Here is a 24,294-nt window from a genome sequence, read left to right on the forward strand (position 1 = left end):
ATGTGACGCATGTCAAGTGGCCGTCCGACCGTGTATTTCTGTGTGCCGTCGGTGGCCCTCCTTATCTGTGGAGGATGGGATGTCTCTTCTCTTGCCATGACTCCAGAGCTCTTAGGAATGGCTCAGAGGGGAGCGAGGCGAGGCTGAGGAGGACCGCCGGTCTGCTCAGAGAGAGGGGGAGGGGGGGGGGGGGGGGGGGGGTAGGCTATCCGATGGCCAGAGTTGAGTCACAGCAATCAGGGTAGGTACACTTTGGTCCCGGTGATGAACGCCCAAGGCAGCAGAAGGGTTTCCCCTGTTTTAGGGTTAAGTGTTGATGAAAAAGGGGAGAGAGTAATATGTAAGGTGCTCTAGACTTGGAAAGAACACCTCTTATATGCTTCAGTGGTCCACAGGGGTGGGAAACTGCGTTTTGTAGCTCCACCAGGCCGGGAGACAACGAGAACAGAGGGCCACTTTATCCAGGGCTAGGTGGACTAAAAGCCAGGCTCAGTGAGCAGCACTTCCACCCGGGACCTCCAGGATCCTCAGGAGGCAGAAGGGGTGGATCCGTCCCAAGCAGGCCTCTCCGCCCTAGGCGGGTTGTCCCTCCGTCCAGAGGCGGACGGCTGTCGCCGCCGCGGGCCGCCATGACGGAGTGGACGCTGCTGAAGCGCCTGCTGGACGCCGTCCACCAGCACTCCACCATGATCGGCCGGCTCTGGCTCACCGTCATGGTGATCTTCCGGCTGCTGGTGGTGGCGGTGGCCACGGAGGACGTGTACGCAGACGAGCAGGAGATGTTCGTGTGCAACACCCTGCAGCCGGGCTGCGCCACCGTGTGCTACGACGCCTTCGCCCCCATCTCGCAGCCCCGCTTCTGGGTCTTCCACATCATCAGCGTGTCCACGCCCTCGCTCTGCTTCATCATCTACACCTGGCACAACCTCTCCAAGCTGCCCCACCGCACGGGACACAGGCCCAGGGCCAGGCCCAGGCCGGGGCCCGACCACGTCCCCAGAGAGGCAGGGGGCCGGGAAGGCGCGAGGGACGGCGGGCAGGAGGCCTACGACCGGAGCTGCGACTCGGACAGCTGTTCCATCCGCTCGCACAAGCACCTGGGTCACAGCGTGGCCGACGTGCTGGAGGGCCTGGTCGCTCAGGGCCTCCAGAAGCTGGACCCCGGGGAGGCGGGCCCCCCGGCCCGGCCCCAGCCTCAAGATTACAGGGAGGCCGTCGCGGAGCCCCCGAGGGTCCCCGAAGGGGTCCTCTCCAAGTGTTACGTCTTCCACGTGTGCGTGCGGGCCGTCCTGGAGGTGGGCTTCGTGACGGCCCAGTGGATGCTGTTCGGCTTCCGGGTGCCCGTGCACTTCCTGTGCCCGTCGGCGCCCTGCACCCAGCCGGTGGACTGCTACGTGTCCCGGCCCACGGAGAAGACCATCTTCCTGCTCTTCATGTTCTGCGTGGGGGTGTTCTGCATCCTGCTCAACCTGCTGGAGCTCAACCACCTGGGCTGGAAGAAGATCCGCACGGTGGCCAAGCTCCGGGAGACGGGGTCCTGGGAGGCTCGCCCCGCGAGGAGGGCGGGCTACGTGGCCTTACCCCCGGGATGCCCCTCGCTCGCGTCCACGCTGGGCTTCAGGGACGTGACCAGCACCACGTCCCTCCCCACCCTGGACCTGGTGGTGGGGCACCAGCCCGACTGGACGTGCGCAGGGAACTGCACCCTGTTCGGGGCCACCGGGCCGGGCACGAAGGCCGAGCCGCGGCCGCCCGGGAGGCCAGAGGGTGTGAGGAAGGAGGGACAGCCGCTGAGGATTAAGAGAGAGAACCGGGGACCCAAGCAGCACAGTGCTGAAGTGTGGATATGAGCAGGCACAATTGCAATCTTAACTGAAATAAACTGCAATTGTTGGTTGATAAAAAAATCTTATTTTGACTACAAATGATGCAACAATGGGTTTCCAAACCGGTGTTAGCCTTTAAATAACAAATTAAATGGTAGATATGTCAATTTAAGTTAATAACCAAAGGAAAATTAGATAGAGGTCGCGGAAGAATATCAAAGCAGACGTGGACTGTAACAATATTCACTTGTGATTTATTGAGGCAATATATGTATTAATATATTCATTTAGAACATCTATAAAACGCCCCTCTGTATAAATTATTCTACAGAAGAAGAAAAACATGGTAATGTACAGCCAGTCTTAGTTGGCAAGACATTTAGTCACAATAGGAATACTGAGAAGAGACCGTTCAGGATTGAAAGGCAAACAGACAGAGGTAAAGTGTTGAAGGAGATAGAGTGTGGATTAAGTGCTAATTTCATTTGAAGGCCAAAATTGGGAAAAAACAAAATACCTTAATCATAATAATTAAACTACGCAAGACAATATCTTAGACCTCATCTAGTGGCGTAATACTTTCTTGAAATGGCCGGTGTCATTGCAAATTGAGCTTTATTAAAAAACAGGCGGATAATCTTGCCGCAGTAATGAATAAATTCTGATTTGGATGTCTTGTCTGTAAATGACTCAGAGACCCAGTTAGCACTTTGTGCACGGAGTGCGCACGTTTCTGCAGTCAAAAGGAAATACATGAATAGTATAAAAACGGTTAAAAAAAACTTTTCATAATTTTATAATTTTGTTTAGTGAAATGTCGTTTTTGGTCCAATTCAAATGAAATAAGGAAAACTCATTAATGACACAAATAATGACACGACAGAGGAATAACTCCCCAACTGACTTGATTTGGGATAGAGGCTTAGTCTGTTCACGTCACCAACTGGTAAAAAAAAAACTAATCAGACAACAATAAAAACAACACTTGTATGAGATTGCTGTTGAATCCGTGTTTACTTATCCGTCCTTAATGATATATAGAGGCTTCCGACCGACTGCACTGCATCTATTCTCGGGGGCGAGCGATAACTTGTTTATCTGAGTCCCAAGGACTTCTCAAATTGACCACAGGTTTATCAGCTTAGCCTAACCAATAGAATACTACTTATCTGCCCACTTGATGCGAGACCAAAACAGCAGAGTAAATAATCTGGACTGGGTGACACACGTGTTATAGTACGGGTAATACAGTGGGGACATTTTACATTCACATGGGTTTCATTTAAACCGGAATTCACATTAGACATGAAACCTCCAAGATAACATTACGACATTGGGATTTTACATTCCATAGTGGTTTGAACAGTTCTGGTGTTGTACTGCGAATGTATAATCAAAGAAAACAACAAAATGTGAGGTCATATATGTTCACTATGATGTTGGGACTCAAACCCACCCACGGCCCGACCCACCGTTAACAACAACAGAAAGTGCGAGAAGAAAGAAAAAACAACCTAGGTGCTCATCCGTGTTTGGTAGTAGATGCCTAGGCTTCAGTGCAATACAGACAGGCAGGCAGACAGACAGACAGACAGACCCCCCCCCCCCACCGCCTTCCAAGACAAAGGACTTAAAATAGTAACAGTGAAGACCCTTGAATGGGTCCACTATCTAACGGATAGGTGGGGCAGACCTAACCAAGAGGCGCGCCACAGAACCCATGTTAACACACGAGAGAGAGAAAGGCAGGACAAAGAGAGAGAGACAAGAAGACAGAGAAGAGAGAGCGAGACAGACGGACAGAGAGAGAGAAGAAAATGGTGTGTGACATGGACCATGAGCACAGGCCAACTTTACTCCAAGTAGCAATAATCACAAGGGCTGCCTACCAAAGGTTTGGGGTTGAAATGTCAGGGAAAACACACCAATGATGTTTCAAAGAACAGTCCGTTGATGTTTGGAGTGTGTGTGGTCAGACTTTGAAGAGATTACCCACCTGTATTTTTAGTTGTCAGCTATAACGTATGAGCATTCTTTGGAACAAGGCGTTCAATCCATTGACGTGGAATGCCTGTGGCTATGGGTGAAAGGCAGGGGGCAGCACTGAGCAAGAGCCAAAAGGCGCATGGATTCATTTTCCATTTTGATTGGGTTAAGACTCGACTTGGAGTCCCTCACCCCTATTAAGGCCTCGTAGGGCCTCCTTGACACAGAATACATGCACTTTATTGTCTACTTCCGGAAGGAACGACTTGTTTTTCTCTGCGGTAGTAACAAAGACAAATGAAGAACATTCACCTGACCTGCAGTGATTCAGTGAAACATAGTTATTAACGTGATAACAATGTGCGAACAAGGTGTATATGTGCCAAAGGTTTCCAGGGTGAAATCAGTAAAGAACGTCAGGGTAGTTTTGCTCACAGGCTTCTGAAAGGGCCGACGGTGAAGCTATCCGAAATCGGTTGAAGCACCTGAAATGTACAGTTTGGGTGACCGCTCCTGACATTAGATTCGCTTCCCCGACAACCAAAGGTAGGACCCAGCATTCTCCCCCCCGGAGTTCACGGGCTCTAGCCGGGTTAAAACAGGCAGGCCATTTCCTATGGATGGTGTATAGTCATAACCATAAGGTTCACGATAAAAGGACGCTACCAACCCTCAAGCAATTCTTCTTTTTAAAAATCCAAAACGTCTTTTGCAATACTAAGGCTTGTTCGATTCTTCGGCTCAGGAGGAGAAAGGTTTTGGAGGCTTGGGGCCACCGAGCTCCCTCGTGGGGACCCCTGGGGCTCACTGGGGCAAGGGGACGATGACGTCCACGTAGTTGATGGGGAAGAAGCCGGACTCGCCACTGATCATGCCCTCGTACCAGTTCTCGTCAATCTGGTTGGTGAGGATGATGAGGTCGCCCTCCTTGAAGCCCAGCTCGCCCGCGTTCTCCGGCTGAAAGTTGTACAGCGAGCGGCAGCACGGCTGGTCGGGCACCTCGGACACTGTGGCGCCCCCCCGGAGGAGAACAAGGGGAGAGAGACAAGAAGAGTTCATAAGGAGAGGAGGAAGGCAGTGCACACCTTTTACTTTGTGAATGAAGAAAAGGCCAGAGCAAAACGAGATGAATAACATGAATGGATGAGCGAATAAAAACATGAATAAATGGAGTAAAAACTGTCCTAACATGATCATGATAAAAAAAAAATCCCTGAATTACAGCGCTTCTATTTTCTAGTTGATAATCAATACATGATGAATGCAAAAATATATGTATTTATATTTCAACATTAAGAAATTTGATGCTTGTCACCCCAGAAGATTAGATTGGCTGATGCATGATTGAGACGCTGGCTGAACAACATAGTATCATTGTGTGTGTGTGTGTGTGTGTGTGTGTGTGTGTGTGTGTGTGTGTGCGTGTGCGTGTGTGACTCACGGTGGGAGGTCCCGTTAGTTGCGGGGCTGTCAGGCCAGGACAGAGGGGTGGAGGTGATGTGATGGTCTGATGGGGTAGCGCATGGAGAGATGAGGCAATGGTTAATGAAACCAGCACAAGCGCAAACAAACACTCAAGGCACAGACAGACACCAGCTGATTCAATTGTCTGTGCAAAAAATATTCATTACGGTGGCTTCCGTATTTGGTCACTAGGTGGCAGCAAAAGCCAACATTAAAAGGGTTTGGCAAAAATATGTACAATCCACATCCACATCCACCCGCCAATCCTCTTCCTCATCTCAAAGCTCATGCGGGCTGCCAGGTTGAGGCAACTTAAAGAACACGACAAAGACAAGCCGAGTGTAGCATTCTATTTTGAGACGATCTCAGTTATTCTGTTCCGAAAAATGGGAGGAAATGAACGATGAGTCCTACACTGTGAATTGATCAGCTGAGCTACACCTTTATATATATATTCATTCATTATTCACATATTATAAATCATGTGGCATCCATCTTGAAATCCTTCTGGGCTCCTGGCTATCTCAGTCTTTCAAATGCAACTCCAAGAATTACCCAATAATTTACCAGTATTATGACTTGGTGTGTTTCCTTAATCTCTGATGACTATGGTCGTGTTATGATTTAGCAAAAAAACCTTTGTTACATATTAGACCTCAAACATATTCAAATAAACATAGAATAAACATATAATCAGCGACACTTACTTTTCCCATTGATTGTCTGGCTGATCTGGTTATCTGCCAGTAACAATGAGACAAAAATATATTAAAAAAAATTAGCAGGACAGACTTTTCAGATAAGTGTTCAGCCCAAGATAAAACTGCACATGTCGAATAGTTTCTACAGGCAACCAATAACACAACATACAACACAACACGCACAAATATATGTATTGATGAGTGGTGCTGACAAAGTCCACACAACTGGGCCACAGCAAGAAGTATGAGCAAACACACACTAAACCAGAAAAAGTGGTTGCGTTTTTACCTCAATAAAGACAGTTGATTCATGGTATGAAGACACAACAGCGACTCTACCATACGTATATTATGTCATGCTAGATTGATAACTTATTTTGCAACAAAATATTTTCTCAAATAGACACATACATCACTGGTCTTGGTAGGTGATGACCAGTCTCAGTCTCATACATGATAACAAATCCAGCATCGTAAACACATGTCCTAGCGTGTAGTTGTTAAGGAAAGGTGCACAGTCAGAACCACCATCGCTAGATAAAAAAATAAAAGCACCTAGTTGTGTAGCATTTTATCCTAGCTAGCTTTGTTGAAATACGGGGAATGGGTTGAATTGCTAGTGATTGGCATCCTTACTGTACTGACAGCGATATATTGCTTCTCCTTCTTCTGACAAATGGACTTATTGTAAGTCGGTTGGAATGAAACTCCCCTGCTGCCCCGAATGTAAAAAATGTAAACGTAAATGCTAGATCAGCAGGCGTTGGCTGCATGTGGCGTTACCCGTCGTCTTGATGGAGGAGCTGTAAGACAATCCGTTGTGTTGGCTGCCGTCGTAGCTGTCGAAGGTGCTCAGGAGGGGCTTTGGTTTGAACACGCGCTTGGGCCGGCTGTTGGCTGTAGCTATCCTGTGAGGGAGAGAAACAGCCACATCGACCTTAAGTGTCATCAATGTCATGCATAGAGGCGAGGCACAATGGAGCCCACGCCTTTTGGGGGGGGGGGGAGACACCTGATTTGCCGTTTAACACATTTAGAAACACAAACACAAAAAAATTCAGACGAATATAACATGGACTTCAACAAAACCTGCCTAGGTAAAAGTAAACAAGTGAGAACTATGCAGCTAAACTACTTAAACTACCCGTCTCTATCAATGTGTACTACTTTCGCCATGGCTCTTAACCTTTACACTTGGTTTCCAGAAAGGGTCGTGTTATTCGTAATCCAACACAATGGCTTATTATAGTGGCATTTGTTCCCATTATTGTGATACAGGTATCTAATATCCACTGTGAAATACCAAGCCAAACACCAAGGATATTCAAAACCATTTAACTATTGAGCTATTAATATCACTGATTCACCTCCCTAAACTACAGGGATATGTCTACACAGTAGAACTAGAGGTGAGTGGACAGTCCATCAATAAACTGTTTCCCTTCGTCAGCCATATTGAATTGTGCTTGTTTGCCCGACGATGGCAGAGGTTGCATGCGAAGAGGGTCGAAAGACAAGGACAAGGTCTGCGTAATGCTATCATTTCTCAGGGGAAGCTTAGCATCTGAGCGTGAGGAAGACAACACCGCAGAACGATTCCGCCCACTGCCTCGCTTTTCCCGTTGAACCAATGTTCAACCCTGTTGTGGTTTTATTCACCTCTGTTGTAGATTCCCACTGAGTTCTTCCAGGATGTGGGTGGACTGTCGATGGTATTCTAGTGCGGCCTCGATCAACGCAGACAACTGGGTCATCTGCTCCACCTGTGGTCACCCACAACCCACACAGAATATTAAAAACGAAACAAGCAGTGCAACCCCCGCCCACACACCTTTTCACAGGGGAGAAGTAAATCATGAAAACTGTTACAGGAAGCAACATCAAACTGACGTCATTCTCGAAGAAGTTGAACATGCTCCTCTCCGCCAGGTCTTTGCTCTCCTCAAACTTGTCCACCGCCAGGCGGATCTCCTCGTCGGGCATCTTGCCGTGCCGCTTCTTCTTGTAGTCGAAGTCTAACCGCCGGCCCTCCATCTTCTTCAGGTGGTGCTGTGGCAGAGGGACGACTCTTAGTAAGAGTAGCACGTGGGACTGTGAGAGCTACTGGGTTGCCTCTGCGGTCCGGGTTTTGTTTTAATTGACTTTACTGTTGTTTTTTAATGGTTTGGTTTGTATCTGTTCTGTTTGCCATGCGGTGGCAAATATATATGAATATCATCACTTATTATATTCAAACATACAAATATAAATGTATACTTTTAAAACAACCAATCACTCTTCTTCTTAAGAGTTTTTCTTCAATATCGGAAAATCATTGAAAACAAAATTTCCTTGATAGACGAGCTGGTCGGATCCACATCTTGAAAAGACCCTGTCTAGGCGGGCCGTACCGTGATCTCCTTGAGGTCCTTTTCCTGGAAGTTCTGCAGCGGGTCGATGAAGTTCTGCTTGACGTTGATGTCCAGCCCGTCCTTCACGTCGCCCAGCTGCCTCATGGCCTTGCCCATGTCCATCAGTGCACTGCCTGAAGAGAGACGGGAATAAGCTTAGACGACTAGTCACTACCGTTCACTATTTAGTCATTCAGCAGACACTTATCCAAAGCCTCATAACAGGGACTCCGGCACATGCCGTCAAGGCACGTAGGGATAAGGCATCTTTCGCAAGAATGTCAACAACAAGGCTGCAGCAGATGTTCTGATGTACACTACACTGCACTTTGTTGAGGAACCAGTAGATGGCAGAGTTGAGGTTAGAACATGAGTTGCTAGCTAGCAGGCATGTGAATGGTCTATGAAACTGGTACATTGGAAATGATTTGGTCATTAAGCTGACCAGGTGGGAATTGAGCGCACTGATTAGTACCCGGCATAAATAGCTAGTCAAAGATTAACTAATAAGGGAATTCATCTTCTAATCTAATTGACATAAATATGGTAGGTAAATAAATGAGGTTTGACCCATCTCAAAAGGGTAAAAAATACAATTAAAACCTAAGAGCGACACAATCAGCGGAACATTCAGGATGTTTTGCAACGTTATGTCATACAACTGTAGGCTTGTTTCACTTAGCTTTTCTTATCTGCAGTTTTATATGTGGTGTCATCACGCGTGATTATACTTTGTGACGCACTCCACAGCACTGAACTGGGATAAAGGTAAGGGGTGGTCTAATCCAGGGAAGGGGAATTTGCTTTAAATTGTATTCACGGACAATCGTTTAATCCTGATTCATTCTTAATTGTCGCCCTGGGGAAACTTAATGTGTGATTGGCATTACATGATGTTAACACTACGGCACCAGACGTGCACACACACGCCAACTTCAGGTTCAACAGGATTCGGAATTTGTGGAGCAAAGTCCAACAGGAAACAGGAAAAGCATGTAAATACTGCCAAATGATGACATATTAGCATGTCATCCTGATACATAGAGCTTGATGAGGATAGATCGTACAGAGGTCGCTCCCACTCGAAACCAAACGTGCCATGTCATGCTTGGTTCCCGCATCCACTCCACCTAACCCCTGATATACGCCCAGCTCTGTTCCCTTTTCAAACTGTTTTAAGACACACTGTACAAGTTTTCCCCGGAACCCTTCTGAATACTGAGACTCTTTTTACTCTTTCTGTGTTTTTTTCATTTGCATTAATTTACGTTTTATTCTGTTTCTCGTGTCTATTGTGCGTATTTTCCATCTGTCCTGTTATGCCCAAAAAAAGGTTGTAATGTAACAAAAATATGTGGTTTGATTGGATTTTATGAATGGGAGTGTGGGGGTGCAGGGAGTGGGAGGTACCGAAGACAGAGTCCTCTCCCAGCTCCTGGCCGTAGCGCAGCATGCAGTCCCCAAGCAGATCCTCTGTCTGGGGGTAGCCAGTGGTCTTCACCTGCCCGCGCATCTTAGACATTGTGTTCAGCATGCCCAGCTTGGCTCTCGAGGCTGGGGACGCACACACGCACGCACGCACACACACACACACACACACACACACACACACACACACACACACACACACACACACACACACACACACACACACACACACACACACACACACACACACACACACACACTAGATAGTTTAGTTTAGTAGAATTTCATAAATGTAACTTTTAAAATCCAAAATAAGTATTTGTGACATAATAACATTGAATGGACTTGATCATTCAAAGAGAGGAAATATGACAGAGAAATAGCAGATGAGAAGCCCAGCCTCGGTACCTGGATTAGGCTGGAGGTATTCCGTCGTTTTGGACAAGAGGTCAAACACAGACTTGTTGGTGACCTCAATTTTCTAAAAACAAAAAGCATGAATTTAAAACGGACATTGCCATTTACACATTATTTTAAAATTGTTTAATACAATTGTTGTGGGGCCATCGACTCACTCTCTCCATCTCCATGAAGTCTTCATCAAGCTTCGTTCCCTCAGTCCCACTTATCTTCTCACTCAATAGCTATGGTGAGACGAAGACAGAGACAGAGACAGAGACAGACAGAGAGATTCATGAGTACAGACAAAAGAAGAAACTATTAAAGACACAAACCCGTCTGATTTAAGAATATGGGCCCATGTCCAATACATGGCCCAAACCTCAGAGTAGAGCCACTTAACCCCCCCTCTCTGAGCCCAATGGCAGAGACTGTTCTCCCGTCATGTTTAAGGAGATTACAATTCTGTGCATTTATCCAAGGGGTTAATTCAGACGGCATAAAGCCAGACGGCATAAAGCCAGACGTCTGCTAGTTAGTGAATGAAGGGTACGATTTCCTGTTGTACCACACACACACACACACACACACACACACACACACACACACACACACACACACACACACACACACACACACACACACACACACACACACACACACACACACACACTTCATTTGGGTATTTCTTTGCCCTGGCTTCCGCAGAGCATATGTGAAGCAGCACAATGCTAAATATATCCTACATTTAAGAAAATTTGCTTGCAGCTTTTAACCCAATGTTCCAGTTGTACCCCATGGCTCTCTCAATGTCATGAATCAAAGATAACTGTCAGGGGAGAGTATGCTCGAGACAATTATATGCAACACAATAAATGAAAAGGTTTCCCACAATGTTTAGTATTCAAACACACCAACTTTTAACAGGATGCTCTTTGTGTGTGTGTGTGTTTTGTATTCAACGGTTGAAGAGCATTCAACTCATTGATAATCGTTTTCACTTTCTCGCTACAGCACAATGAACAGGAAGTGAGGGGGAAAATAAAGGAAACCTTGGTTCTGATTCGCCGTGCCGCTAACCACACATGTCCTGGAAATTACTCAACGCCAGCGATTGTGAAATTAAACAACTGACCTGATTTTAACCCTGTAGTCATCCAAAGTCATACGAGTGCTCACGTATTCAAAAGCTAATATTCCAAGTGCAGAAAGAAAGAAAGAAAAATAACAAAATCAAGTAGGGGGGAAATCTATTTCATTAGGGGCACGGACAACTGTGGTTTGAACAAGATGCAGTTCACAAGAATTAGTGTGGTGGAAATAATATGAAACGGGTGGCATCACCATGAAACCCTCAACCAACCATCTCCTCTAATGCACCTGGGGTCTTCCGATCGCGGTCTGTTATCAGAGCTGTAAATAGGACTGAGTCATTTACATGATGACGTACGACCCAAGTGCGTAAACATAGAGTCGCCGACGTGCAACACGCCCGCTCTGTGCAGGATGCCACTTTTCTCAGAGTGATCCAATTAGCGGCTTGGCCAACAGCGGAGGAGTGTCCCGCGAGTGTGGAGCCGGCTGGGAGCGCCTTCCAGGGAAGCTCAGGGGAACGGTTGAGGAAACGGAGGCCTCGTACATGACGGTCTGTTTCGCTGCTGATGTTTGCAATAGAAACACATGTGAGACTGAAGACAATTCTCACATCAATGCGTCGTTATATAGAAACGAGCTGCCAACCATGTGAGAGCAAATGCTTAAAGGGTTCTTTAATAGAGGATTTCCAAGAAACTATTATAAATACTTTGAATATTCATATTGATAGAGATTGTTTTAACACACAGAGCCGGCAGGGTAAACACATGCATATCTAGCTCATTAAACTGTTCCTTAAAATCGGACAGAATTAGCACGTAACCCAAACATGTTGTCTCTGTATGCTGCTGCTCTAGTACACTGTGGAGCTAAAAGGAGGCTACAGCATGTTAATGTAATGAGTCGCACTGTCTGCCTGCCTGGACAACCATCCATCACACCTCTGTGGTAAGAATCCATTAGAATACACGAGACTTGCGCTTTTGTCTGTAGGCCGAACCAAGAGACACTGATTAGCATGTTGGAGCTAGGTTCAGAGGAGAGCATACAAACTCAAGAGATCAGAATTGCAAATAGGAGGCCAAAAAAAATAGAACTAGAGTAGCCCTTTTTCCCGTATACTACCATGATACTAAAGCTGGGATGTAAAGGCATTAGAATGATTAATATTTCAGGTTAATTGCGTCTTTTTAAAACATCGGATCACCGTTGCAACTGTTGTCAGTTTAATGATCAATATCCAGACACCAATTAATTAGAAAGCTAGCATTGTTCATTCTTAAACTTAACCAAATTGTCTTCGACCGCAGGCAGTGAATACAAACGGCATCGGGGCTCCGCAAACCAATCAGGTAGACGAATAGCCACGGGGCCGGCGATAATATCGGCATGTTGCCGGGGCAACGGGGAGTTATTGTTGGGCTGGGACAAAGATATATCAGCCCGGGCGAAAAAAATGGAGTCATCCTGTGCTCCCTCTAGTGCAGCCCGTGAAATGTCAGACATCTATCCCGTTGTCACAACAATGTCGCTCTCTGCTCCTCCAAGGCGAAGAGCAGAGTGACATACCGGAGATGAGGCACAGGCCTCCCGAGTTTATATCAGCTCAACGCATACCAGACAGGTTGATGAGTAATTTAATGACAAACCAAGGGACACGTATGAGAGAGAGAGAGAGAGAGAGAGTGAGAGTGAGAGTGAGAGTGAGAGTGAGAGTGAGAGAGAGAGAGAGAGAGAGAGAGAGAGAGAGAGAGAGAAAAGAGAAAGAAAGTGAAAAAGAGAAAGAGAAAGAGAAAGAGTGAGAGAGATATGAGGAAAACGCCCCGGGCCCTGACAAAGAGAACACAGAGCTACAGGGAAGGAATATGACCAGGAGCATGGATAGGATGACAACAACAATAACAATAGCGACAACAGCGGCAGAGCTGCTGGGACAACAACGCAGACAGCTCAGCCTCACATGTTCCTCAGGCGTACCTGAATGGCTCAGTGTTCAGGCAGGAATGTGGCCCCTGCGATACGAATGGCACACCGATACGATACAATAGCATTATTACATGGGTACTGTAGTGCTTATGGAATCTGTAGGGTTTGTGTGCAATACGGTGCGCAGAAACATGATAAGACACTTAAGGGCTGATTATAGTTCAACGTTCACTCAACGCAATGACCACGCAGACGCTTCGACGCAGTCGTGAACCTTTATGGTTCTGCGTCGGGTTTTACTAAGCGGACCAATCACAGCCCTCGCTGCTGCGTCGCCTCGACGGAAGGTTACAATTTTTGGGAGGCGCACGTCCGGCCCTTGCGGTGGACGCGAGGAGGGTCCGCGGGGACGTAAGGGGTCCGTAACCCCCTTGCGTTGCGTGAACGTGGGACCATAATCAGCCCTTTACTGTTTTACAAACCAGTGTTGTAATAGTGTAATAGAAAGGGGGGGGGGGGTTCATACTCCAATCTCCATCCAGTCTACCTCGAGGCATCCATGTGCAATATGCCCTCCCCGCTCCTAAATGACCTGCATCATTGGAAATCGATATGATCGATTAACAAGTTTGTGAATAAATAGTAATTGTGGGAAGAGAGATGAAGTCAAAAGGTCTGTCTGTCTGTATGTACTCTGTATGTATGCATGTGATATAATAAGCTGTTGCAAAAGGGGTCTTAAAGGAAACCATTGAATGTAACAGGATATAAGGGACAGGTCTTGTAGAACAATGACTGCTGGTCCAAAAGCCAAATAAGCAATGAGAAGCTTTCCTGTGTTTTATTATATTCTAAGAAGGCAGTACCTCTTCCCGGACTTAGAACCCCATTTCCCCCTAAGCTACACTGCCTCTGTCGCAATACTCTGTTGTTATCTGTGTGTGCAGTTGTTTCGAAAAGAACTTTGTGGGGAAAAGCACAGTGTTGTTGGTGCTCTGGAAGAACGTCATTTTTGAAAAGGACATCACAAGGAGTGGCTTGGTCACACATGTTTGTATTGAAGGCAGAGTCCCTATTTGAACCCAGTATCGGTGTGCAATCTGAGTACACAACAGAGCAGACACATTCGCCACACCAGTTGAGTCTTTCCTAATCTGTAACATTAACCACAAATCACATCTTAATTGTAAATGCAGCACTGCATTCTAAAATGTAAAATGTACTAGATTAGCATTGTCATCAATGTTGCCATACCTCATTCACGTTCTAACTGAAGGATAAGCACAAACCATATTGTTTACCGCCAAGTATGAGGCTGATCATTAATCGACATTTTTGGTGTCGTCACACGTGTCCACTCTGATCGGTTCAGTTCATAGTACAAATTATCTTTGTTCAGAAATGTACTATCATCCTCGTCATCATAATTGCTCTGACCCCCCCCCCCCACACACACACACACACACACACACACACACACACAAAGTGGGTCGGAGTCTGGTTTAATATTAACCTACTCAGTCTGAGGAAAGCAGACTGCGTTCTCTAGAATTTCTAGGATGCAGTCAAACGGAACTGCTCAATAAATGCCAAGTGATCTAACAACTAACAGGAAATAGTGTGGTTCTAGTTTGATTTGCGTCATTTAGATAAGGCCATAAATCTTTTCCTGGACTGATTGTTTCTGATCGGTTTCATATTAATTTCACTGATATCAAGATGAGTAGACATGTGGCAACTTGGATATAGTTTTAGGCAATGATGGACCAAAAGATAGACAAGGGTTTAAACTTAAGCCCCTTTTACATATGCTACCCTGAACTTGAACCATCTATACATTTCCCGAGGTAGCTGAACGTGAGAACACAAATGTCTGAATGAGTTGGACAGGACATTAAAGATTAATTCCCTGCCAGCTCCCGAGTACAAAGTCTGTATTATGTCTGATTAAGCCCATGTGTGAATAGAGCAGGTAATTGCCCGTCTAGTTGACAGCGATAAACTCCTGTTCTGAATACTCCAGTAGGCCTATATAAGGGGTTGGTAAATGCAAAGACGGATAAGAAGAAGAAATATTGACAGCAAACGTTGCTTTTTCACTTATGCGCCTAGCACTAAAATCATAAGAACAAGATATTGTGTATATTACGTCCAAATCCATGAGGTTTTTGATATCAACGCAAAAAACGTCATTTCCGATGAGTCGTGATCTTGTGCTCCATCTTCTATGTGCTGTAAACACAACACTGTGTTTTCCGGCTGACATATTATGTCATGTCCTGCATCCTGCACACTCTTCCCAGGAATAAGCCCTCGCCTAAACCAAACAAGAGTATTTCCAGTATGTGAGATTGCGTCTGACATGGACAAATTCCTGTTGTGTACTCGTGTGTGAGAAGGCAACCGGACGATGTCCGGTCCAGATTCTCTGGATATTATCCAGAGTTCATCTGCTAAAATAACAGCTTTAGTAGTGATATAATAAAAACTTTCTGATGCTCTTTTCCAGAAAACACTGGTGATACAAACTATGAAATCGATTCATAGCTGCAGGGTTTGGCATAAGCCTGCACGATACTGCAAAAAAAGTATTTTAACTAACCTCAAAAAAAAACAATATTTCTTAGTGGAACTAAAATGGCAATATCACATCTCCCATTCGTGCTCAGCGTGGAACAGAGCCCTGCCGGTCATTGAGGACGTGTTCCAACCCTGCAGACTTAAGGGTGTTGTTGTTCTTCAGAGTTGCGCTTTGTTGTCGTGCCTTCCCCTCTTTGTGCCAAAGAGGGGAGGCAGCAGGCACTAGGACAGGCACTAGGACAGGCACTAGGCCTGGCACACAGCTGACAGCTGGAGGGCCAAACGACCAGTGTCGGGGCAGCAGATGAGAGGGTACATGGCAGCTCCATGCTCTGGTGGTAATCCAGACGGACGTAGCCTGGAGAAGTTGCCATTAGAGCTGCAATTAGCCCGCGTTAGCCGAGTGAGAGCCCAGCGGGGGGGGGGGGGGGGGGCATTTAAAAAAAAAAGTAGCCGATGGGTCGGAGAGCAAACAGGGGTAGAAGAAACAGAATCAACATCAAGATGTTTGTTTTTATAAGTTTAGAACAAAGACGTCGGAGGCTATTGTGCGTCTGATTAGGATTATTTGTTTGACATTGTTCTGAAGAGCCGTGTGTTCCTCGTTTCTGGCCCTTGATGTCAGCCTTCCTGTGGCCTGAACACAATGCCTTTCAAGTGTCTTCAGAGGGGTGGCGGAGAGATGGAGTGATAGGGAACGCTCTCGCGCTCTCTCTCTCGTTTCCCTTCAGAGAAGTGTGTGTGTACACCTGTTGCTGCACGGAACAACACACACAGCAAGACGCCTTCTTGCCGCCAAGAAAAGTTTACGCTGAACTTTTCAACACTGCTTCAGGGTACAACACTGACTTGCGTGGAGCATGCTTTAGAGCCAGGCCAGTTTTCTCCTGTGTGTGGCTGCCTACCAATGAGCATGTGTGAAACGTATCCCTGACCAGCTGCATGCACACTGCCCCAACGAACAACCACAAAGACAAACACTGTGAGCCAGAGCCATCGGTGGATTGCCAAACGGTGTTGGCAAACTCAATCAAGGTCGATAGTATCTGGTGTTTGTTGGGCCCGTGGGCAAGCACCCTAAAAGTGATCAAAAACGTAGGGATCAAAAGCAGCGAGGGCTTAGACCACGAGGTCATAGACGATGAGGGAATAGACGATGAGGTAATAGACGATGAGGTCAAAGGTCAAATACAGCGATGTGACATTGCGATGAAGGTCAACAGTGTCACAGACATGGAGTTTCAAGATAAAGAGGTCCCAGACAGTGAGGGTCAAGCCCAATGATGCCATGGAGGCAGGTTACCACAGCGAGATCTATCTGTAGGTGACAGTTACTATCACGGGTGTGATAATAGAAATGGAGCTCATGGTGCTGACTCACTCGACCCTCTGACAAGTAAGGGAGTGTGTGTGTGTCGATGGGGGTGACTGAGAATGAGCAGAAGAAAAGCATCTGCTCTCGTTAGCTCCATCCTTTAACGCGCGCACACACACACACACACACACACACACACACACACACACACACACACACACACACACACACACACACACACACACACACACACACACACACACACACACACACACACACACACACACACACACACACTTGTTGTTGAACTATGTCGGTATGGACCTGAATTCCTGCCGCATAGCGGGTGGGGAAGAAAACAGCATGCCTCTTCATATCATGGAGAAGGAAAGAGGCGAGCGTGCCTCATATATTAAAGTTCACATGCATGGCCTCGCATAACTAGTTAAATGGCAGCCTCCTGGTGTGCTGAAGAGCCACATTTCACAGTGCTGGGCTCGCTTTGGGCGCGAGGATGAAAACTGTACACATGGATTCCATCTATTTGCACGAACCAATCTGCATACCAAAACAAAGCCTGACAAGGTCCAGACATAACTCTCATAACAATCATCTGGAAAGCCTTAAATAACGACAAAATTGAGGTTTACCCAAGCAGACCCTAGGATGAGTGTCTGAGTTTGCATAGCGAGTACATGAGGTAGGAACAGAGCCCTGCCCCTAAGTGGGTTATTTCTCCCTCCGCCCACTGTAAGACAGATAAGGGTGAATTGGGAGGTCGAGATATAGATGAGCTGTTTGCTTAGGCTAGCAAAGAACAGAAACATTGCCTTGGACACGCAGAGAACACGCAGCGCGCCGGTCTGCAGCAAGGGCTCAGTGCTCCACATTCCTCCGCCTGGAGCCCTTACAACAAAGCACTGCTCTATTGCATTCACTGTTTACAACAATGTGTGTGTCTGCTTCGGTAGTAATAAAGCCCTACCCAAGGCTAATCTTTTGTGAGGATTTTATCAGTGTAAAACTATAAAACAACATTAGAGTGTGTGTGTGTGTGTGTGTGTGTGTGTGTGTGTGTGTGTGTGTGTGTGTGTGTGTGTGTGTGTGTGTGTGTGTGTGTGTGTGTGTGTGTGTGTGTGTGTGTGTGATAATGCAATGACGTACGGAAGGTACTTAGGTACACAAAAGGCTTTTAGGCTCCACAAATATGCAATATTGCCCACACACACACACACACACACACAGAGGATCTGAAACTTCACACTACCTCATGAATCCTTCTCAAGGAGACTCAGAAACGCTGACTATGCTGACCGCCTGAGTTCATGTGCAACATTTTAATTACAGTCCCATCCACGGAGCACTCTGCAGTGCTCCCATCTCAGTGAGGTCTCTTCATCGTATCATCGGACACACGCCTCATTAAAAAGGTATACATTTAGATCCATGGTTTGTGTTCACAATAATTATGAATATAACCCAGCTTTCTCCCTTAGTAACATGCTAACTGGCTATCGTATTAAAAAACATACGTGTTTAATATACATTTTGTGGCAAGCATATTGCTACTTTATAATCTTATTGCTGCGCTGGTATTCTGCTGTGACACCCACATCTCCCATCTGGGATCCATAACGCACAACTTATCTTCCATTGATAACATGTTTCCTAACCCTACATTGCCATTAGACTCAAATGTAATATAATGGCCTCCAGATGGTATTGCTCTTTCTTTGTCTGTGGTTCAGACTTACGAAGCCAATAGTCTTTAAGTAAGTCATTAGCTAATGTGGCTCATCTGGGTAGCTAGGGCTGTAAAGGCTAAGATAATGGTCTAGTGTTACATGTGAATGTTACATCAGATGAAGAAGAAAAGCTATTCCCAGCAACAAAAGACTGACATTCGGAGTCAAAAAGCATTCGGGTGCAAGTATAGCCGACAGAAATTTCTAGAAGAGCAGAATAAGCTTTCATATAACGACAAAAGAAAGTGACTCCAAAAAAGTGAAGGGCCTCTGAGCACTACTTTTATGCAATGCCAACGATGCTTAAGTGGTACCCTAGATAATGAATGTCCTTATTACAAGGGAACATCCAGGGCATTGGTGCAAGTAGGCTAAAGGGGTAAGACACACGCTTGTACATCCCTACCCTCGTTTGACCTCTTTGATTTGAATGACTAAAGTTAACTGATGGTTAACTTTAGGAACTAGCTTTCGCATTGAACCACCGTTAACACAATACTGGTGTAATGGTTAACATTGCATGTGTTGTCACGTGTAGACAGCATCCACAGCAGATCCCGGTTGTGGCGACAGGATGATAACAGGCTGGCCTGCGCCAGCGATGGACAGCCTTGCGTTGGCGTTTCATCGAGAGAGTGATTAAATGTTTATGAGCTGAGCAGGACGCCTGACGTCGCCACGACTACCATCCTCAAACATTTGCCCGCCCCCTAGCTCGCTCATAAAAGATGGATGCACCCCTATAGGTGTTCTGTGTGTGTGTGTGTGATTTTTTTTTTAACCATCGTCTTTTTTTTTTTCCGGTCAGGGGTAGCTCCTGTGATCTCACGGACAAGACAGACGTAATGATAGTAATAGAATAACATTTGCGGTTGTATCAGATAGTCAATTTTTAGACCAAACGCGACACCCTCACAGCTAACCTTCAGGCTGCGATTTGGTCCAAAAGGGCAAAATTGACACAGAAAGTCCAAATGTCTTGCAAGGCTGCGGCTAGTATTGAAATACCGGTAGCCAATAAACCGCTCGCCTGAGTACAATGACTCTATGTAAACAGATGATGATGATGATAGTCTGTTTACACTGTTGACACACCCAAAATCAGTGGAGGACTTAGGACACTGAGATGGCGCTAGGAAATGTGCACGTGTGTGTGTGTGTGTGTGTGTGTGTGTGTGTGTGTGTGTGTGTGTGTGTGTGTGTGTGTGTGTGTGTGTGTGTGTGTGTGTGTGTGTGTCATATGGGGGAAATGGATAACATTGAGGACTTCAACGCATGTCATTTGCTGGATCATAAAAAGTCGGGGTGAGTGGATGATACATATGCAGCTACAATGGGTGTGTGTGGATAAACACAGGCGTAAATGTGAACCAGCCCCTACTGATAACAGCTGGCTGTGTGTTTCCACAATGTGAAGTGTACACGTGAACAACAGGTTTTGAGTTATGGCACACCATGCCTTGGGTGAAACTCCATTCTGAATGATTCGTTCACTGCCTGCAATGGTGAGATACCATTACAATAATAGGTAGAGAGATAGAGGTAGAGAGCAAATCGACAACAGGAAGTGGGCAGAGGATGGGAGGTCTAATATTTTCTCTCTCTCTCTCTCTCTCTCTAAGTTTGGGACTAACTAATAATGACTAATTGTACATAATGAGCTTAATGATTATTGATCACTTTGATGTGACGTTTCCTTCTGGGGGTGGAGAGGGGGTGCACGGCTTTGGGATGCACACATTAACAGGACACACACAGACACCACCCCCCCCCCCCCCCACACACACACACACACACACACACACACACACACACACACACACACACACAATGCTGACATTTAGCTGCGACCACAAGAGAATATATTCAGCCCGCTGAACAATCACATTTATCTTCCATCATACAGCAGCCCATATTATCCCCCCAAGGGAAGATTTCTGTTGACGAACCGATGGAAATATTGTTTTCACCGAGTGATGAATCAAACCCTTTATGTGTGGCCTTCTCTATACGTTCGTAAGGCTGAACTCTGTTAGCATTGGGATGTCAACAACACAAGCGGTTTGATGAACTGACATTTACAACAAAGGACCATACAACTCAATACAGTGGGACCACTAAGGTATACAGCGCACACTGAAGGCAGTTACCAAAGGCTTTGTGCTTAATGAGTATTCATGCAGCCAGCAGAATAAGGTTCAATCCTGTAACAAGCATTTGGCATGCGGCCAACAGTTTATGATTGCCAAGTTAGAAGTAGAGCTTTAGATGACAGCAGGTGGGTCATTTCAGCTGTTGATAACTGAGAACCAAAGTGCAATGCTTTGTTTAGACGGATGGTCCAACAGTTGAATTGTTGCAGCAACACTCTGACACACCAAGAAGGAAGGAAGCAGAACAAGACTACGGGCACTGACAACATCTAGACTACGAAGACGTTCATCCCATATCCTGTCACTATCGCAACCACTTGAAACATCAACAATCCACAGTAGACGCGTCCCTGTCTCTGGTGGCCTACAATTGTTATACTGGTATTCTAACACAGTGACACCACATGGGATTGATTCATCAACAGGCTACTCAGTGACCAAGTGCGCGATGATCGACAAAGACTTAATATTTAACAAGGAGATGATCTAACCCAGCAGCTCTTACAATACGATCGCTCCTCCAGAGGCAAACACAGAGTTAAAAATCCTTTCTATGGAAACTTTCTATGCAAATGCACTATTTTAATAATGGCCAGTCGTGCTATAAAGTAGGCTAGTGCTAATAGGCCTGGATGGATTGCCCCCCAGCTGTCTGAAAGTAGCCAGAAGATGACTTCATCTAAATCAACAATGGGTCTGCTCAAAAAGCTGTTTGGAATGACATCATGAGAAGCTTAAATGTTTATTCATTTTTTCTTATTAACAGACATTATATATACATCTATGATAGTTTAGGTGGATGGGACAGTGCCAAGAAGCTGTCATTGTTGTGATTGTAGGAGGAACAGCGGACCATACCTGACTGGCTTTGTGGAACTGCTTCTTGAACCCGGCGACAGACATCCTTCTCGGCTTCTCTCGGTCCCAACCCACTGGAGAACCGCCTGGATTACACACACAAATATACCAGAGGAAGGGGAGGAAAACCAACGTTATGATGAGCCGAGCCCAAGGCGGTGCATTCATCAGCCTCCGAGGGTCGCCATATGGTGTGTGCGTGTGTGTGTGGGGGGGCTGGCGTTGTGTTGTCGGTACTCGGTAGGAGGAGGAAGGTCTCTGTTCCTGCATCGCGGAGATGCAGCCTCTCGTTTCGACCGTGATTGGTCCAGAGCACGTTGGGGCGGAGGCAGCGAGGGAGCTTGAAAGTAGTGCACGAAGAAGCACCTCACTGCTCTACCTCTCGTCGTCGTCATCATCATCATCATCATCATCATCATCATCATCATCATCATCATCATCATCATCATCATCATCATCATCATCATCATCATCATCATCATCAACATCATCATCGTCATCATCGTGTTCGTAACAAAGAGGTTGCATTGTGTTTTGGTTTCACTTGTTCCAATCAAATCCCAAAGTGGGGGTTTTCTGTATCGACACACTACCGCCACCTACCGTTTAAAATCGTTAAATACATGTAGTACCTCTAAGTGAGTGTAGAGCAGAGGCGTCGTCAGCCCCTTTTTACTGGGGCACGTGCCCCAGTAAAAGTCTCCAGTGCCCCAGTAAAATTCCATTGATCATTATTAAATTCATCTGCAGAAGCGCCGCTCTCGCTATGGAATCGGCAGGATTCATCAAGTGCATCTCCTGCTGCCTCTGGAGTCTTCAGTCGAGCCTGCCTCTTACCAGCCAATCAAAAAACGAAAGGGGCTACATAAAAGCCAATCAGAAAATACCCCTACTGTATCTGGGTAAGATTTAACGCAACAACCAATGAAAAAAATCAGTTATTTACGGATTCGTCCACGTGACTCTTCTGAATGTTTCAGTGGTAAAGTGTGTAAAGTATGACCAAGTGTTTCTTTCTGTTCAATAGTCTAGATAGAACTTTATCAATCCCCTGTAGGAGAAATTTGTTAATAAAACAATAATGGTAAAAAAAATAAGGAATCTCCCACTTCCGGCTTCCATGAAAGAGAACCATACTAATTCACACAATAGCGTTGATGCAAATCTAGCATTAAAGGTTAATTTAAGGAAGTTCTCTCCAGTCACGCTGAAACTAGTTTGCTAGTAGTAGCGCTTTAATTTGCAGCGTAAGAGAATTCTGAGAAATCTGAATGCTGACAAAATTCTCAGAATTCTGACACTGCAATTTATTTGCACGCTACGACTAGTGAACTACTTTAAAAAAAAAACTTGACACTGCGACCAGGCGACAAATGACTGGGGAGAACCTTCTTAAATGAACCTTTAATGCTGGATTTAATTATCAGAATTCGGATTTTATCCAAGTATTCTGACTTTATTATCAGAATGCTGAATTTTATCTCACAATTCAGAGTTAATTAGCCTATTCGATTTCTGAATTAAAATTCTTGTGATGAATAATCTACATTTCTACAGTAGATGTGCAGCACTTTAATTCCCGTCAACTTTGTTTTCTAACACCAGCATTTCCACAACTATGCTCATGTTCGTGACTGCTATACAAAACCATTTATAGTGCATCTATTTTTCTGCTGGGTAGTGATAGTCGCCCTAAATGCAGCTTTAATTTGGGATCTGATTCTGAATAAATGCCGCTGCTGAACTGTGTGAATAAATAAAGGGAACTGAAATCTAAAGAAGACGTGTGGTTTTGATGTACCGTGAATTCCAGCTGAAAGCGGAACATTGCTGCCATCAGGGGAAATTAATGTAACCTAGGTATATTGTAAGTAGCTTTCAATTCCTTGTTTTTTTGTTGATCATGTTTCGTTGGAAACCACGGGAGCTGGAAACAGCCCAGAGTAAGTCATCTCCTTTTTTAACGTTACAACAAATTCACAACTTGTTTGACACAAACAATGACAACTTGATTGCTGTTAAAGAATGTTGCCCATATAATTAGCACCAGTTTTTCAATACTGAGCGTCTGTAGCCTGTAGTTTTATAGCACACACACACACACACACACACACACACACACACACACACACACACACACACACACACACACACACACACACACACACACACACACACACACACACACACACACACACACCATGCGTGCACGCACACACGCGGAAAATGAATAATGAATGAAAAATTTTCTGTATTCAAAACTTGAAGTTTTAGTGGACAAAAACTTCCTTAACACAAAAAAGGAAATTATGGATATACAGGGTGTTTTTAACATACTGGATCCAACAATGTTCCCAACACTGACACAGATAATTCAGATCATTGCACTCACAATTCCTGTAAACAGTTGTAGTTGTGAGCGATCTTT

At 45.6% G+C, this 24,294-nt stretch overlaps 2 protein-coding genes across 2 annotated transcripts; one reads left to right on the forward strand and one right to left on the reverse strand.

The window, feature by feature from the left end:
- The first annotated feature begins 222 nt into the window (after positions 1–222).
- Positions 223–2,328, forward strand: gjd6 (gap junction protein delta 6). Its single transcript, XM_030377055.1, has one exon. The coding sequence runs from the start codon at positions 630–632 to the stop codon at positions 1,848–1,850; it is 1,221 nt and encodes a 406-aa protein (XP_030232915.1). The 5' UTR covers positions 223–629; the 3' UTR covers positions 1,851–2,328.
- Positions 2,061–22,192, reverse strand: sh3gl3a (SH3-domain GRB2-like 3a). The gene is made up of 11 exons (XM_030377054.1): positions 21,867–22,192; positions 10,371–10,439; positions 10,204–10,276; positions 9,778–9,921; positions 8,368–8,501; positions 7,868–8,026; positions 7,637–7,740; positions 6,761–6,885; positions 5,984–6,016; positions 5,254–5,319; positions 2,061–4,819 (listed from the first exon to the last, which is right to left on the reverse strand). Exons 1-11 carry the CDS (start codon positions 22,134–22,136, stop codon positions 4,617–4,619), a joined length of 1,380 nt encoding a protein of 459 aa, XP_030232914.1. The 5' UTR covers positions 22,137–22,192; the 3' UTR covers positions 2,061–4,616.
- Between the last annotated feature and the right edge of the window lie 2,102 nt (positions 22,193–24,294).

This window comes from Gadus morhua, chromosome 14 (genome assembly GCF_902167405.1).
Source record: "Gadus morhua chromosome 14, gadMor3.0, whole genome shotgun sequence".
Classification (NCBI taxonomy): domain Eukaryota; kingdom Metazoa; phylum Chordata; class Actinopteri; order Gadiformes; family Gadidae; genus Gadus; species Gadus morhua.

Coding starts and splice junctions, on each gene's coding strand:
- sh3gl3a (XM_030377054.1), bottom strand. CDS start 22,136: ATGCAGGAACAGAGACCTTCCTCCTCCTACCGAGTACCGACAACACAA. Junction 8,502..9,777: donor GGGAGAGGACTCTGTCTTCG/GTACCTCCCACT, acceptor GTCTCTCTTCAG/GCAGTGCACTGATGGACATG. Junction 6,017..6,760: donor CTCCTCCATCAAGACGACGG/GTAACGCCACAT, acceptor TGTTACTGGCAG/ATAACCAGATCAGCCAGACA.
- gjd6 (XM_030377055.1), top strand. CDS start 630: ATGACGGAGTGGACGCTGCTGAAGCGCCTGCTGGACGCCGTCCACCAG.